Source organism: Eurosta solidaginis, chromosome 2 (assembly GCF_040869045.1).
Source record: "Eurosta solidaginis isolate ZX-2024a chromosome 2, ASM4086904v1, whole genome shotgun sequence".
In the NCBI taxonomy this organism is placed as follows: Eukaryota; Metazoa; Arthropoda; class Insecta; order Diptera; family Tephritidae; genus Eurosta; species Eurosta solidaginis.
In genome coordinates, this window is record NC_090320.1 from 239962117 (window position 1) to 239977222 (window position 15106).

General features: G+C 38.8%; 1 protein-coding gene across 2 annotated transcripts in view; it reads left to right on the forward strand.

The window, feature by feature from the left end:
* Positions 1-15106, forward strand: part of LOC137240725 (bridge-like lipid transfer protein family member 3B) — a 151094-nt gene that overhangs the window by 86901 nt on the left and 49087 nt on the right. For both annotated transcript variants that reach the window (XM_067767349.1, XM_067767348.1), the window contains exons 12-16: positions 10122-10260; positions 10331-10506; positions 12510-12699; positions 14169-14339; positions 14404-14518. In XM_067767349.1, the coding sequence (XP_067623450.1) occupies positions 10122-10260; positions 10331-10506; positions 12510-12699; positions 14169-14339; positions 14404-14518 (791 nt within the window). The remainder of the gene's footprint in view (positions 1-10121; positions 10261-10330; positions 10507-12509; positions 12700-14168; positions 14340-14403; positions 14519-15106) is intronic.

The window sequence follows — 15106 nt, forward strand, 5'->3', positions numbered from 1 at the left end:
TGAACGAAATCGGACTACAACCACGCCCAATTTTTCGATATCGAAAATTTCGAAAAACCGTAAAAGTGCGATAATTCATTACCAAAGACGGATAAAGCTATAAAATTTGGTAGGTGCGTTGACCTTATGACGCAAAATAGAAAATTAGTAAACTTTTGGACAATGGGCGTGGCACCGCCCACTTTTAAAAGAAGGTAATTTAAAAGTTTTGCAAGCTGTAATTTCGCAGTGGTTGAAGATATCATGATGAAGTTTGGCAGGCACGTTACTCCTGTTACTATATGTATGCTAAATAAAAAATTAGCAAAATCGGATGGGGAACACGCCCACTTTAAAAAAATTTTTTTTAAAGCCAAATTTTAACAAAAAATTTAAAATCTTTACAGTATATAAGTAAATTATGTCAACATTCAACTCCAGTAATGATATGGTGCAGCAAAATACAAAAATAAAACAAAATTTCAAAATGGGCGTGGCTCCGCCCCTTTTCATTTAATTCGTCTAGAATACTTTTAAGGCCATAAGTCAAACAAAAATTTACCAATCCTTGTGAAATTTGGTAGGTGCATAGATTCTATGACGATAACTGTTTTCTGTGAAAATGGGCGAAATCGGTTGAAGCCACGCCCAGTTTTTTTACACAGTCGACCGTCTGTTCTTCCGCTCGGCCGTTAACACGATAACTTGACCAAAAATCGATATATCTTTACTAAACTTAGTTCACGTACTTATCTGAAGTCACTTTATCTTGGTATAAAATATGGCCGTAATCCGACTATGACCACGCCCACTTTTCCCATATCGAAAATTACGAAAAATGAAAACAATGCCATAATTCTGTACCAAATATGAAAAAAGAGATGAAAGATGGTAATTGGATTGGTTTATTGACGCAAAATATAACTTTAGAAAAACTTTGTAAAATGGGTGTGACACCTACCATATTAAGTAGAAGAAATGAAAAAGTTCTGCAGGGCGAAATCAAAAGCCCTTGGAATCTTGGCAGGAATACTGTTCGTGGTATGACATATATGAATAAACTAGCGGTACCCGACAGATGAAGTTCTGGGTCAACCTGGTTCACATTTTGGTCGATATCTCGAAAACGCCTTCACATATACAACTAAGGGCTACTCCCTTTTAAAACCCTCATTAATACTTTTAATTTGATACCCATATCGTACAAACACATTCTAGAGTCACCCCTGGTCCACCCTCATTGCGATATCTCGAAAAGAACTAAGAACTATAGAACTAAGGCCCACTACGTTTTAAATAATCATTAACACCTTTTATTTGATACACATGTCATACAAACACATTCCAGGGTTACCCTAGGAGATATCTCAATCGTGAGCGCAGAACTCGTAAACTGCGTCAACTGGCAGCCGATGGTAACATTGGCATCCGACCACCTGCCCATACTTATTTCGTTCGAGCGTACCGCCGACTTCATCGTCACCGAAAAACGCACTTTCATAAACTTCAAAAAAGGAAAGTGGGAAGAATATAAATCTGCAACAGACAGCAGCTTTGCTGCCCTCCCTATCCCGACTGATGCCCGCCAAGGGGAGCGTGCCTTCCGTAAGGTCATTGAATCCGCCTCGGCACATTTCATTCCCGCCGGGAGAATTCCCGAAATCCGGCCCCACTTCCCGGCGGAGGCCGCGAGCTTAGCGAGGGAACGCGACCTTATAAGACAGCTTGATCCAGGCGACCCCCAAATAAGGGATATAAACCAACGCATCAGATTGCTTGTGGACGAACACAAGCGGGCGAAATGGGAAGAGCACCTAAGAGGTTGTAACCTCTCTACCGGTGTAGGTAAACTTTGGTCCACCGTAAAGTCCCTATCGAATCCGACTAAGCACAAAGACAAAGTTTCCATCGCCTTTGGCGACAAAGTGCTGTCGGACGCAAAAAAATGCGCGAGCGCTTTCTGCCGACAATATATAATGCATCCTACGGTCGACAAAGATAGACGGAGAGCCAATAGGCACGCACATAAACACAAATTCAGCTCGTCACCAATCACCATCACCGCTAAAGAGGTTGAGGACAGCATTGGTCGTGCTAAACCATCCAAAGCAGTGGGCCCAGACGGCATAGCCATGCCGATGCTTAAAAACCTAGGGAAAGAGGGTTTCAAATATTTAGCGCATGTCTTCAACCTGTCTCTTTCCACCTTTGTCATACCCGAGAAATGGAAAATGGCCAAGGTGGTCCCGCTACTAAAGCCTGGGAAACCAGCTAACGTAGGTGAGTCATATCGTCCGATATCTCTCCTATCGCCAGTGGCAAAGACGCTTGAAGCCATTTTGCTCCCTCATTTCCAAGCACATTTGCAGCTAGCCCCTCATCAGCATGGCTTCAGAAAACTCCATAGCACTACCTCCGCGCTAAATGTCATTAGCACCCAGATAAATTGCAGTTTGAATCAATATCCCCACTATAGAACAGTACTCGTAGCGTTAGACCTATCAAAAGCTTTTGATACGGTCAACCATGGCTCGTTACTGGAAGACCTGGAAGGGTCTACCCTTCCCCCATGTCTTAAAAGGTGGACCGCAAATTATCTGGGTGGTCGGCAGGCATCGGTGCCATTCAGAAACGAAACATCAAAACAAAGGAGAATTAAACAAGGGGTGCCACAGGGTGGTGTCCTATACCCGCTTTTGTTTAATTTCTACATATCTAAGCTACCTTCACCACCGGAAGGAGTCACAATCGTTTCCTACGCCGATGACTGCACAATAATGGCCACAGGCCCAGGCCCAAAGATCGATGAGCTATGCAATAAAATAAACGGCTATCTCCCTGATCTCTCCAGTTTTTTCGCCTCGCGAAACCTGTCATTGTCACCGACTAAATCTTCCGCGACCTTATTTACAACATGGACGCCCCAAATGTCGACCATATTGAACATCCACGTCGATGGCACTACGCTACCGACTGTCCTACACCCCAAAATCTTGGGTGTGACGTTTGATCAGGATCTACATTTTGGTGCGCACGCAACCGCAATTGTTCCAAGAATTCAGAGCCGTAATAAAATCCTCAAATCCCTTGCTGGCAGTACCTGGGGAAAAGATAAAGAAACGCTCTTGACCACATACAAAGCAATTAGCCGATTACGTGCTACGCGTCACCCATATGGTCGCCAAGCCTAAAAACCACCCACTGGAAGAAACTACAGGCCTGCTAAAATACTGCTCTCAGAATCGCCACGGGCTGTCTTCTTATGTCCCCAGAACACCAGAAACCTGGGCATCCCAACAGACATCTGATTGACGAACCAGCACCGCCTAGGGGCCTAAGGAGTCATCTCCGTAAGCATTTTGAGGAAATACGGCACCTGAGAACCCAGCCGTATGAAGCGGAAAAACACAAGCAGGTCCTTGGTGAACTCCATAGACAGGCGTCGGACCTTTATGTCGGGAATTGCCCGGTGAATCCAGTACTTGAAGAAAAATATCCAGAACTCGCAGAAGAGGAACGCATACTCCCCAGGGAAACGCGTGTCACTCTTGCTCAACTTCGTTCTGGATACTGTAACAGGTTAAACTCTTATCTATCCAGAATCAACCCCGACATACAAAATGTATGCCCTGCTTGCAATGTGTCCCCACATGACACCAACCATCTCTTTAATTGTAATGTGGAACCAACGCCTCTAACACCCCTTTCCTTATGGTCCACCCCTGTTGAAACGGCAAGTTTCCTTGGACTCCCGTTAGAGGATATTGATGACAATTTGTGATCGGTCGCGGCTATTAGGTGGGGCGAGCATTGCTACAACAACAACAACAGGGTTACCCTAGGTTCATTTTGCAAAATGGTGATTTTCCCTTATTTTATCTCCAAAGCTCTTAGCTGAGTATGTAATGTTCGGTTACACCTGAACTTAGCCTTCATTACTTGTTTTATAAATTTGATCACCACGGCACTAAATAACTGTCAATGTGGTGGTTACATTTTGCGTTTGCCATCTCCTTTTGACAATCCCTATACCAGTGTAATGAAAAAAATAAAATCAGCTGATGAGATGAGCTAACAATATAATTGAGCCATGTTTTGCAGCAAACTATTAATTTTTTTTTTATTTATATGGCAAAAAAATGAGTTTAGGAAATTTCAGATTTTATTTTTTTAATGACAAACAAATTTATTTAGGAAATCGCCAGTTCTCGAATAATGAAAGTTAATCGATTGCCATGTTGAAATCATGAATTCAGCTGTTATGTCAATGTAAAAGTTGTAATTCGACTAATTCACTTGTCGATTAGCTGAATAATCGATTGTAAACAAGAGATCTAGTACGAATACACCGCTAGGCAAGTGATAAAACTCATAGAAAGAAAATCTCTAAACAGATCCCCGAAGAGTTTGGTGAGTGTTATCGATGTTAATGGCCCTTTGCCTTGCCTTCCGGTAACAAGCACCATAAAGGTACAGGCCCGACCATCTCGATTTAGTATGACCACATAGAACCTTCTTAGTCAACCCACCCACCACTTGCTAGTCCCCTGAGGAGCTTGGCGTCGCCAAAGCCTTGCCTACTAAAGAAACAGGATTCGCCACGGATAGGTGAGGTTAACTATCTAAACTCATCGTTAATAGTAAATAAATGTCGTTTGCAAACCGATAAAAATCACAAATCATCAATATTTACTGCTATTGATAAATATCGATACCAATCGATAGCAATAGAATCGAAAAATAGGGCGGGCAGAGAAAGCGATACAATTGTTATACCCAGCTGTACTTGTACACATAGTATTATAACAGTGATTGGATAACAGTTGTTTGTACTGGTATAAAGGAATCGAGATAGATATAGACCTCCATATATCAAAATCATCAATATCGAAAAAATTCGATAAAGCCATGTCCTTCCGTCCGTCCGTCTGTCCGTCCGCTAACACGATTACTTGAGCAATTATTTAGATATCTTCATGAAATTCGCTATACTGGCATGTCTGGACCCAGAATAGATTGGTATTGAAAATGAGCGAAATCGGACGCCCACTTTTTCGATATGGGAAATTTAGAAAAATAAGATAACTCAAAAGCGAATACCGCTAAGCTAATGAAATTTGACAGGTGGATTCGTTTTATGACGCAAAATATGAATTCCAAATATTTTGGAATTGGGCGTGGCACCACCCACATTTAGAAAAAGAAAATTTGGAAGTTTACCAAGCCGTAAATCAAAAGCCGTTAAAGATAGTACATTGAAATTTGGCAGAGACACTATCCTTGCCATATTATTTAGACTGAGCGAAGATAATCAAAATCGGTTAAAGACCACGCCCACTTTTCCTAAAGGTCTAACCGTAATAAACTCTCCAATAACTCAGTAGTCAATAACGCTTTTAAGTACAATGGAACTTGTGTTTTTATGTTTATTGCTCTGTTATATCTTTATTTTAAAATAAACAGTTTTGTATGGAAATCCCCATATCTGAAGGAAACCTGCATTTTTAGCCGCTCAAGTTCATAAGTGGTAGATTCTGTATCCGTTTTGCTTCTTTTGAACGAAAATGAGTTTAGAATAGAACCATATATGTAGTATTGCGCAAGTGCCGTAACTATTAACCAGACACAGCAAACAACAACAGCGTTGTTCAGATGGGTATGTAAAGTTCGCTTTCACACGAACTTAGACTTTTTCTTACTTGTTCGATTTTAATTCAAGTACCCTTAAACAAGTGAATTGATGTAAATAAGAAAAATTTCAATTAGCCTGCTAAAACAGCAAAAAGCGGCGTACGAATAAAAAAAACAAGTAAGGACGGGGCCGTCTTCGGCTGTGTCGAAGGCATGATAAGTTGCATGATGAACTATAAACCGATTAAATTTGTTCTGAGGTGTGCAGGTAGTGTGCTGGCCTAAATAATAGTGGAGCTCCGAATCCAATGGCGGGACAGCTCACACCAAATTACTTTAGACAATTATTCTAAAACATGGTCGCTCGTTGTAAGTAGTTCGGCATGCTCTTCCAGTCCCGAGAAAAGCAACATCAACATACCTGAGTGAAAGTATTCTAAGCGGTTTCGCCCTCGAAATTGGGTTGGCCACTACTTCGAGTGTATTTCTTCCTTCTAAGGCCTCTGAAGGAAAACACAATCCCGCCAATTTGTTAAAAATAAAAAAAAAAAATAAAAATAGTTTGGGTTCAGAGAGACAGGTGAAATTTGAAGCTTCTAGCTGCTAAAATGAGAGAGAAATTACGAAAAGTGTCTTATCTGAACATCCAGTTGTATGGGATATATACTATATATACGACCCATCTCTAGAATTTTTTCAGACAACAATAGGTGGTATATACCTAAGCATTTAGTGAAATTTTAAACTTCTAGCTGCTAAAATGAGGCAGAAATTATGAAAAGTTTCTTATCTGAACAGCCGGTTGTATGGGATATATACTATACTAGAAGACCCGGCAGACGGTGTCCTGCCCTAAATTTGGCCTATCTACATATATTTTAATAAGCTTTTTCCGTCTGACTCTGCCCTCCCCCCTCTTTACTTTTTCCTAATCCTTTTATTCACTTCTCCCTCCGTCTTTTTCGCTTCATCTATCTCCATCTTCGTCTCATTCTATCTCTTTCTCAATCTCCTTCTCTCTTTTCTTTTCTCTGAATTTCTTCTCATTCTTCTGCATCCCTTCTTGCCTGTCCCAGAGGGTGGTATGTATTTTTTTCCAGTCCCAGTCCCAGTCCCACTCCGAGTCTCAGTCCCAGTCCTAGTCCTAATCCTAGTCCCAGTCCGTCTCTGGATAATATATTACTCTGTACTAAAGCACTCATCAACAGCTTTCATTTGATATCCATATTGTATAAACACTGTCTAGGCCCACTGGCCCACGTTTTGGCCTATATCTCGAGACCCTAGTCACCCAGGCGTATGAAAATTACCCTCTACACAACTAAAGACTCTCCTGAATTAAAAAAAAAAAATGTCATAGTACCCCTAATCGCGGGCCCCCTCAGAAACTCCACCCCCTCGGCGGGCCTGGTGATGTGCTATACTTGATATCATTCGCTAAAATATTTTTTATTGATAAGCAGGTTGTTTAATTAAACACCAAGCAATTACACGGAAGTATATCGGAATTCAAGGGGTTGTGTAGCGCAATATATAGCTTCTCCAACCCAATTGTCAACCTCACCTTCGAGCGGCGAATCCCGTTTCACTAACAGACGAGGCTCTGGCGACCCCAAGCTCCTCATGGAACTTGGGGGTGGGGAGGGAGGGATGGCCTGAAGGTTTAATGTGGCCATATAAATCGTTCCCGAGATGGTCGGGCCAGCCCCTTAATGGTGCTGTGTTACCGGAGCGTATCGGATCTGTATCCGACAAAGGACCATTACATCGATAACACTCCCCAATGCCTTCGGGGAGTAACCTAATCGCTACAACAACAACAACAACAACGGAAGTATATCCGCACCACCTGAAAATATGAGTGCCACTGCGTATACGTAACATTTTATTATTACGTATAAACAAATAAAAAAATTTGCAATAAAATAATATTGCGACTATAAACTGAGATATCATATCTCTTAAGTTAGATCAAACTACACACGGCGTGCATAACAAACTCAGAATCGGTTTAGTAGATTAGGAGTCCATCGCGGCCAAAAATGTTGTGACATGTGTTTTTTATATGTTAAGATATACGACCGATTTCAATAATTTTTTCAGACAACAATAGGTGGTATATACGTAAGCATTTAGTGAAATTGGAAGCTTCTAGCTGTTAAACCCGGGGGGAAATTACAAAAAGTTTCTTATATGAACAATCGGTTATATCAGACATATACTATATATGCGACCGATCTACAAAGTTTTTTCATACAATAATTATTGCACTATAAGTAAGCATTTGGTGAAATTTGAAGCATCTAGCTGTAGGAATCGGCCAGAAATTGCGAAAAGCTTTTTGTCTGGAGAATCGGTTGTGGGGGATATATGCTATATATACGACCGATCTCAACCATTTTTTCAGACAAACAATGGGCGGGTGGCTTGGAATCACGTCCTTTCCAACCTCCCACACATCACAGCCCTACTCATTGTGTGTTAAATATACATCAGCTGCTGGAAATCACGTCCATTCCGACAGCACTAATAATCAATAATTACTTTGGGTGGGTGGCTTGGAATCACGTCCTTTCCAAGCTCCCACACATCGCAGCCCTACTAATTGTGTGTTAAATATACATCAGCTGCTCGAAATCACGTCCATTCCGACAGCACTGATAATCAATTCCGTTGCTCGGCATCACAGTCCATCCCGACAACGGATTCAATAATATATGTATATACATATTTTATAATATAATTTTGCTCACTATGTATGCTTGTTAATTTTACACTGTAATCCGCATTTATATTCATTCATTCATTCATATTTAGTCTGATTAATTGTAAAATTTGTAGACTAACAAATAAATAAATAAATAAATATACAAAAGCATATGGTGAAGTTTGAAGCTTCTAGCTGCTAAAATGGGGTAGAAATTACGAAAAGTTTCTGATATGAACAGTCGGTTGTATGGGATATATACTATATATACGATCGATTTCTATAATTTTTCAGACAACAATAGGTGGTATATACGTAAGAATTTAGTGAAATTTGAAGATTCTAGCTGTTAAAACCGGGGCGAAATTACAAAAAGTTTCTTGTATGAACAATCGGTTATATTGGACATATACTATATATGTATACGACCGATCTACAAAATTTTTTCAGACAATAATGAATGCCCTATACGTAAGCATTTGGTGAAATTCTAAGCCTCTAGCAGTTAGAATCAGGCAGAAATTGCGAAAAGCTTCTTATATGAAGAATCGGTTGTGGGGGATATATGCTATATATACGACCGATCTCATCCATTTTTTCCAGACAACAATGTGTGCAATATACAAAAGCGTATGGTGAATTTTGAAGCTTCCAGCTGCTAAAATGGGGCAGAAATTACTAAAAGTTTCTGATCTGGGCAGTCGGTTGTATGGGATATATACTATATATACGACCGATCTCTATAATTTTTGCAGACAACAATAGGTGATATATACGTAAGCATTTAGTGAAATTTGAAGCTTCTAGGTGTTAAAACAGGGGAGAAATTACAAAAAGTTTCTTATATGAACAATCGGTTGTATGGGACTTATACTATATATACGACCGATCTACAAAATTTTTTCATACAATAATGATTGCACTATGCGTAAGCATTTGATGAAATTTGAAGCCTCTAGCTGTTAGGATCTGCCAGAAATTGTGAAAACCTTCTTATCTGAAGAATCGGTTGTGGGGAATATGTGCTATATATACGACCGATCTCATTCATTTTTTCAGACAACAATTTTTGCAATATACAAAAGCATATGGTGAAGTTTGAAGCTTCAATCTGATAAATTTAGGAAGATATGACAAAAATTCTTTTTTTTGAAAAATCGTTTGTATATATATATCCCCCATATGCTATAGTGGTCCACTTCATTTTCATGAAAGGTATATAAATAAAGTATATTGGATTTTTTGTGAAAACTGGGACAGACCTGAAAGCTTTAATCTATGATGATCTTATGTTTCATTTCTAGCCCGATACATATAATCTTTCCCAAGATTCAGGCAATATATTCGCTTAAATATATTTATTATGCTTAGTCCTACATATAAGAAATCTCACAGCAAATCAAAGGTTTATGTTAATTTTTAATTTAGTCTCACTTTATTATAATTTCAAATCATCTGTATGTTTCTATGTGCGTAGTTGAATGATATCCTACTTAATTTAATACTAATTGAATTTTAATTTCATATAAATCCCATTTTATTTAATCATGCATGTTTCACACTCACCACTTCTTACTATAACTGAAATAACTAGTCAACGTTTGTAGTCGTTTTCTAATCTTTAAATAAATTTGCAACCCAAAAATTGCCCACAATTCACTCAAACTTGAAAAAGCAAAAATACTTGTATATTAACTTTCAAGCAATCACTGCTCGTCTTACTAAAACTAATATTTTTTCCTTTAATATCTTATTATACCATTTTACACTTACGATTTTAATTGTTCACTTCCTCAACTTGCAGGTACAAATACAATATGGCCTACACCACTTTTGGATCAAGTAAAAACTAATATTTATGGTAGTGTAGAAACACCATCACCAGTTACTAATGATCCACTATCTGATGTTGGAATGCATATTTCGAATCCAAACACAAATGGGTGAGTTCTTGTTATTGTATTTGGTTGAATATTGCATATAATTTATATTATGCTTATCTCTATTTTACAGCTATAATGTACAAATACAAAATACACCAACAGTTGCGTCCTCTACACCCAGTCAGGGTTCACGTCCCGATACTGGCGTTTATTCTCAATCCATTACTGCATCTACGAAAAGCGTACGCTCAGCGCATACTCCGAATGTGGGCGATGGGACGAGTATAACAAAAGAAATCAATTCTAGTATGTGTACTTTTCTTATTTAAAAAAATCTTGCATAAGGTTAGAGGTTTTTGATTTCAAAAGCAATACGTTTTGAAAGCTATCCTTCCACTAATCTACCTATCGCCAGCTAAATAGTTCGCACTACAAATGATCTAAAGCTGACCTAAAAAAACCTGAGTAGAGAAGAGTTATCTCGAAAATCTTGTCAGTTAGTCCTGAAATAATCGCGGTGGGCTTCCGAAATATTCCTGAAATAGGTCTCGAAATTGTTCAAAAAAGGTCCTGATAATAATCACGAGTTATTCCCAAATTGATCCCGAACAAAACCCCAAAACATAGTTATTCCCTAATGATCCCATACATACATACATACATACATACATAGTCCTAACATACATAGTCCCAACATACATCTGATTGAAGAGGCTTCACCTCCCATAACTTAAGGAGTGATCTCCGTAAGCACTACGCAGAAATTTGACACTGAAGAAGTCTGCCGTTTGAAGGAAATAAGCCCCAAAAAACTCTAAAGACAAATACCTTAAACTCACAGGGGGACGCGTAGGCCCAAATAGCTCCGAAAACAAAAAAGAGATACTCCCAAATCCGATGCGATATGATTCTTAAAACAATCCCGTAATGGTCCAAGGTGAACTCGAGATAACCCTAAGTTAGGTTAGATTAGGTTCAAGTGGCTACCGTTCACATCGGAGCGGCACTCTTAGGCCTTTATAGGCCCATTGTGAAACCACACGGATTTGTTCGTACTCTCCAAATCAAACCACTTCGTTGAGTTTGTGAAGCTAACTAAGCGTTGTGTATTGACCTCAGCCATATCAGTCGGATCTACGAGAAACATCTTGCCCATAAAACGTTGCCTTCTTCTACGGAGCGCTGGACATTCACAGAGTAGAAGCCTAACAGTTTCAGGCTCTTCTTCGTTGCCGCAGCTGCTAGAATAACCATTAAATGGAGCGCCAATCCTTTCCGCATGCGGTCCAATACAAACATGACCAGTGAGAAGACCTACAACTAGGAAAGATCCTCTTACGGAGGGTGAGAAGCTCTCGCGATATCTTCTCATTCCTTTCCGGCCATGTGACTTTTGCCGTGTGGCATCTATCATGATGCTTCCACCTGGCTCCCGCTTCCATCAGTAGAGCCTTCTTTATCTTGAGATTGCAGGTGGAGAGCGGCATGCCCAACCTCTTCCAGGATGGCGAAAGTGGAAGGGAGGTACCCTGAAGTAGTTCCGGTTATATCTCGAAAATCTTGTCAGTTAGTCCCGAAATAGTTCCGGTGGGCTCCCGAAATATTCCTGAAATAGGTCTCGAAATTGTGCAAAAAAGCTTCCGATAATAATCACGAATTATTCCCCAATTGATCCCGAACAAAACCCCAAAACATAGTATCGTAAAACTACCGAAATGTTCCGAAACTATTCCGTAATGATCCCATACATACATAGTCTCAACATGCATCTGATTGAAGAGGCTTCACCTCGCATAACTTAAGGAGTGATCTCCGTAAGCACTACGCAGAAATTCGACACTCAAGAAGTCAGCCGTTTGAAGAAAAGAAGCCCAAAATAATTCAAAGACAAATACCTTAAACTCACAGGGGGACACGTAGGCCCAAATAGCTCCCGAAACAAAAAAGAGCTACTCCCAAAACCGATCCGATATGATTCTTAAAGCAATCCCGCGATGATCCAAGGTAAACTCGAGCTGACCATAACAGGCTGCGGAAATAGCCCCGGATGTTGTTTCTTCTTCTTGTAGCAAAGAGTCGCTCTGCTCACTTTTTGGTATTGCTTAAACCTCGATCTATAATCTATTGAAAATCACATACTTGCAGATCTGCAAGTGGGTTTCAGGGTGTTGGCTATCTGTGTGTCAAATTTTATTTATTATTATTATTATTATTATTTAAGTCCGTCCAGTAAATCTAGCGTGACTGAGCAATAGTGACAAAGTCTGAATATATGAAATATTTATTGATCGCTTATTTTTTTTCCTCAGGTCTTATGTCTATGAAAAAAGGCTTCTCCAGTTTTATGACGTCCATTGATTCAGCGATTAAGTCTGGCCCTGTAAATGATGACACAAGTGATACATTCTCTATACAAAGCGATATTAGTTCGGATTCGGAAAATTTTGCCATTGTTATGGGTGATGATAAAACAATGGATTGCATGGATGTTATGTTCAGGTGAGATGCATAAGAAAATGTGTTGACAGAACACAACATTTTTATACTCAGCTGAGCAGAGCTCACATAGTATATTAATTTTGTTCGCATAACGGTACTCTGTAACGGCATAAACTAATAGAGATAGATATAGACTTCTATATATCAAAATGATCTGGGCGAAAAAAGAAATTCATTTAGCCATGTCCGTCCGTCCGTCCGTAAACACGATAACTTGAGTAAATTTTGAGGTATCTTGATGAAATTTGGTATGTACGTTCCTGGGCAATCATCCCAGATCGCCAATTAAAATGAACGAAATCGGACTATAACCACGCCCACTTTTTCGATATCGAAAATGTCGAAAAACCGAAAAACTGCAGTAATTTATTACCAAGGACGGATAAAGCGATGAAACTTGGTAGGTGGGTTGACTTTATGACGCAGAATAGAAAATTATTAAAATCTTGGACAATGGGCGTGGCATCGCCCACTTTAAAAAGAAGGTAATTTAAGAGTTTGCAAGCTGTAATTTGGCAGTCGTTGAAGATATCATGATGAAATTTGGCAGGAACGTTACTCCTATTACTATACGTGTGCTAAATAAAAATTAGCAAAATCGGTTAATGAACATGCCCACTTAAAAAAATAATAATAATTTTAAAAGTCAAATTTTAACAAAAAATTTAATATCTTTACAGTATATAAGTAAATTATGTCAACATTCAACTCCAGTAATGATATGGTGCAACAAAATAAAAAAATAAAAGAAAATTTCAAAATTGGCGTGGCTCCGCCCTTTTTCATTTAATTTGTCTAGAATACTTTTAATGCCAAGTCGAACAAAAATTTACCAATCCTTGTGAAATTTGGTAAGGGCATAGCTTCTATGACGATAACTGTTTTCTGCGAAAATGGGCGAAATAGGTTAAAGCCACGCCCAGGTTTTATACACAGTCGACCGTCTGTCTTTCCGCTGGCCGTTAATACGTTAACTTGACCAAAAATCGATATATCTTTACTAAACTTAGTTCACGTACTTATCTGAACTTACTTTATCTGGGCGAAATCCGAATATGGTCACGTCCACTTTTTCGATATCGAAAATTTCGAAAAATGAAAAACATGCCATACTTCTATACCAAATACGAAAAAAGGGATAAAAAATGGTGATTGGATTGGTTTTTTGACGCAAAATATAACTTTAGAAAAAACTTTGTAAAATGGGTGTGACATCTACCATATTAAGTAGAAGAAAATGAAAAATTTCTGCAGGGCGAAATCCAAAGCCCCTGAAATCACGTCAGGAATACTGTTCGTGGTATTACATATATAAATAAATCAGCGGTACCCGACAGATGATGTTCTGGGTCACTCTGGTCCGATATCTCGAAAACGCCTTCACATATACAACTAAGGTTCACTCCCCTTTAAAACCCTCATTAATATAATTATAATAATAATAATAATTTTTCTTTTACTATTTATAGATTAAATCCCTTTACAAGTGACACAAATTTGAAAGCGTCACCCGTGGAAGTGGCTAGTGAAGTTTTAGAAGAGCCTTCGAGTTATAATAAAACTAATTTATCGTCACCTTCAGATCCGTCAGAGGCGAGTACGTGGCGTCGTCGTGATTTAGTATCAATGGCAACTTTTAGGTATGTCTTTTTAACGTTTCTTAAGAAAGTAACTTTATATCTCAATTTTCCTTCTATATATTAGATTAACAACGGTTGAATTAATACGCCAAAATGAGGGTAACTCTTCATCCTTACGCTTACAAGTGGCAGCTGTTTCGTGTGATGAATGTGGTGCTATACCCTGGGATGAGTTGCAGGTAGGTCTTTTTGTTGTTAATTGCTATTTTGCTTATATTTTCTTCCAATACTTTTGTTATATATAACTATACTCTATGAATAAGTCAATACTTTTTTAAGATATCTTTTCTCATACTATATATATTCTGTGTACTTATGTATGTTTTCTTATTGTTGTTTTACTCATGTGTGTTCAACATTTTTGTTTTAAGTTATAATTATATAATTTGGAAACGACAACATTTATCCTGATCTAATCTGCAAACTCTACAAGATTGTATTTCGATTTAATTAGGCCCAAAGGCTTTGTGACATTCTTTTGCCGGTATGAATCCAGTACTGTTCATTATTCAAGTTTACATTTTAGGTTTAAGGGAAGCACCCCTTAAAACAACCAAATTAATCACAGATTTTCAAGTTCCTCTCTTGATCTGTATAGGTTCTTTCATGGTCGTCGCGATCAACTCCTTCACATCGAAACTCGTTGGCAGACTGCTTCATCAACAAGTTATCCGTAACACGCGTGCTCGATACATCAATTCAGTCATCCAATTTAAACACTAACATTTAAAGATTATTGTGTAGATGTACCTTACTCTTAAAAGGGA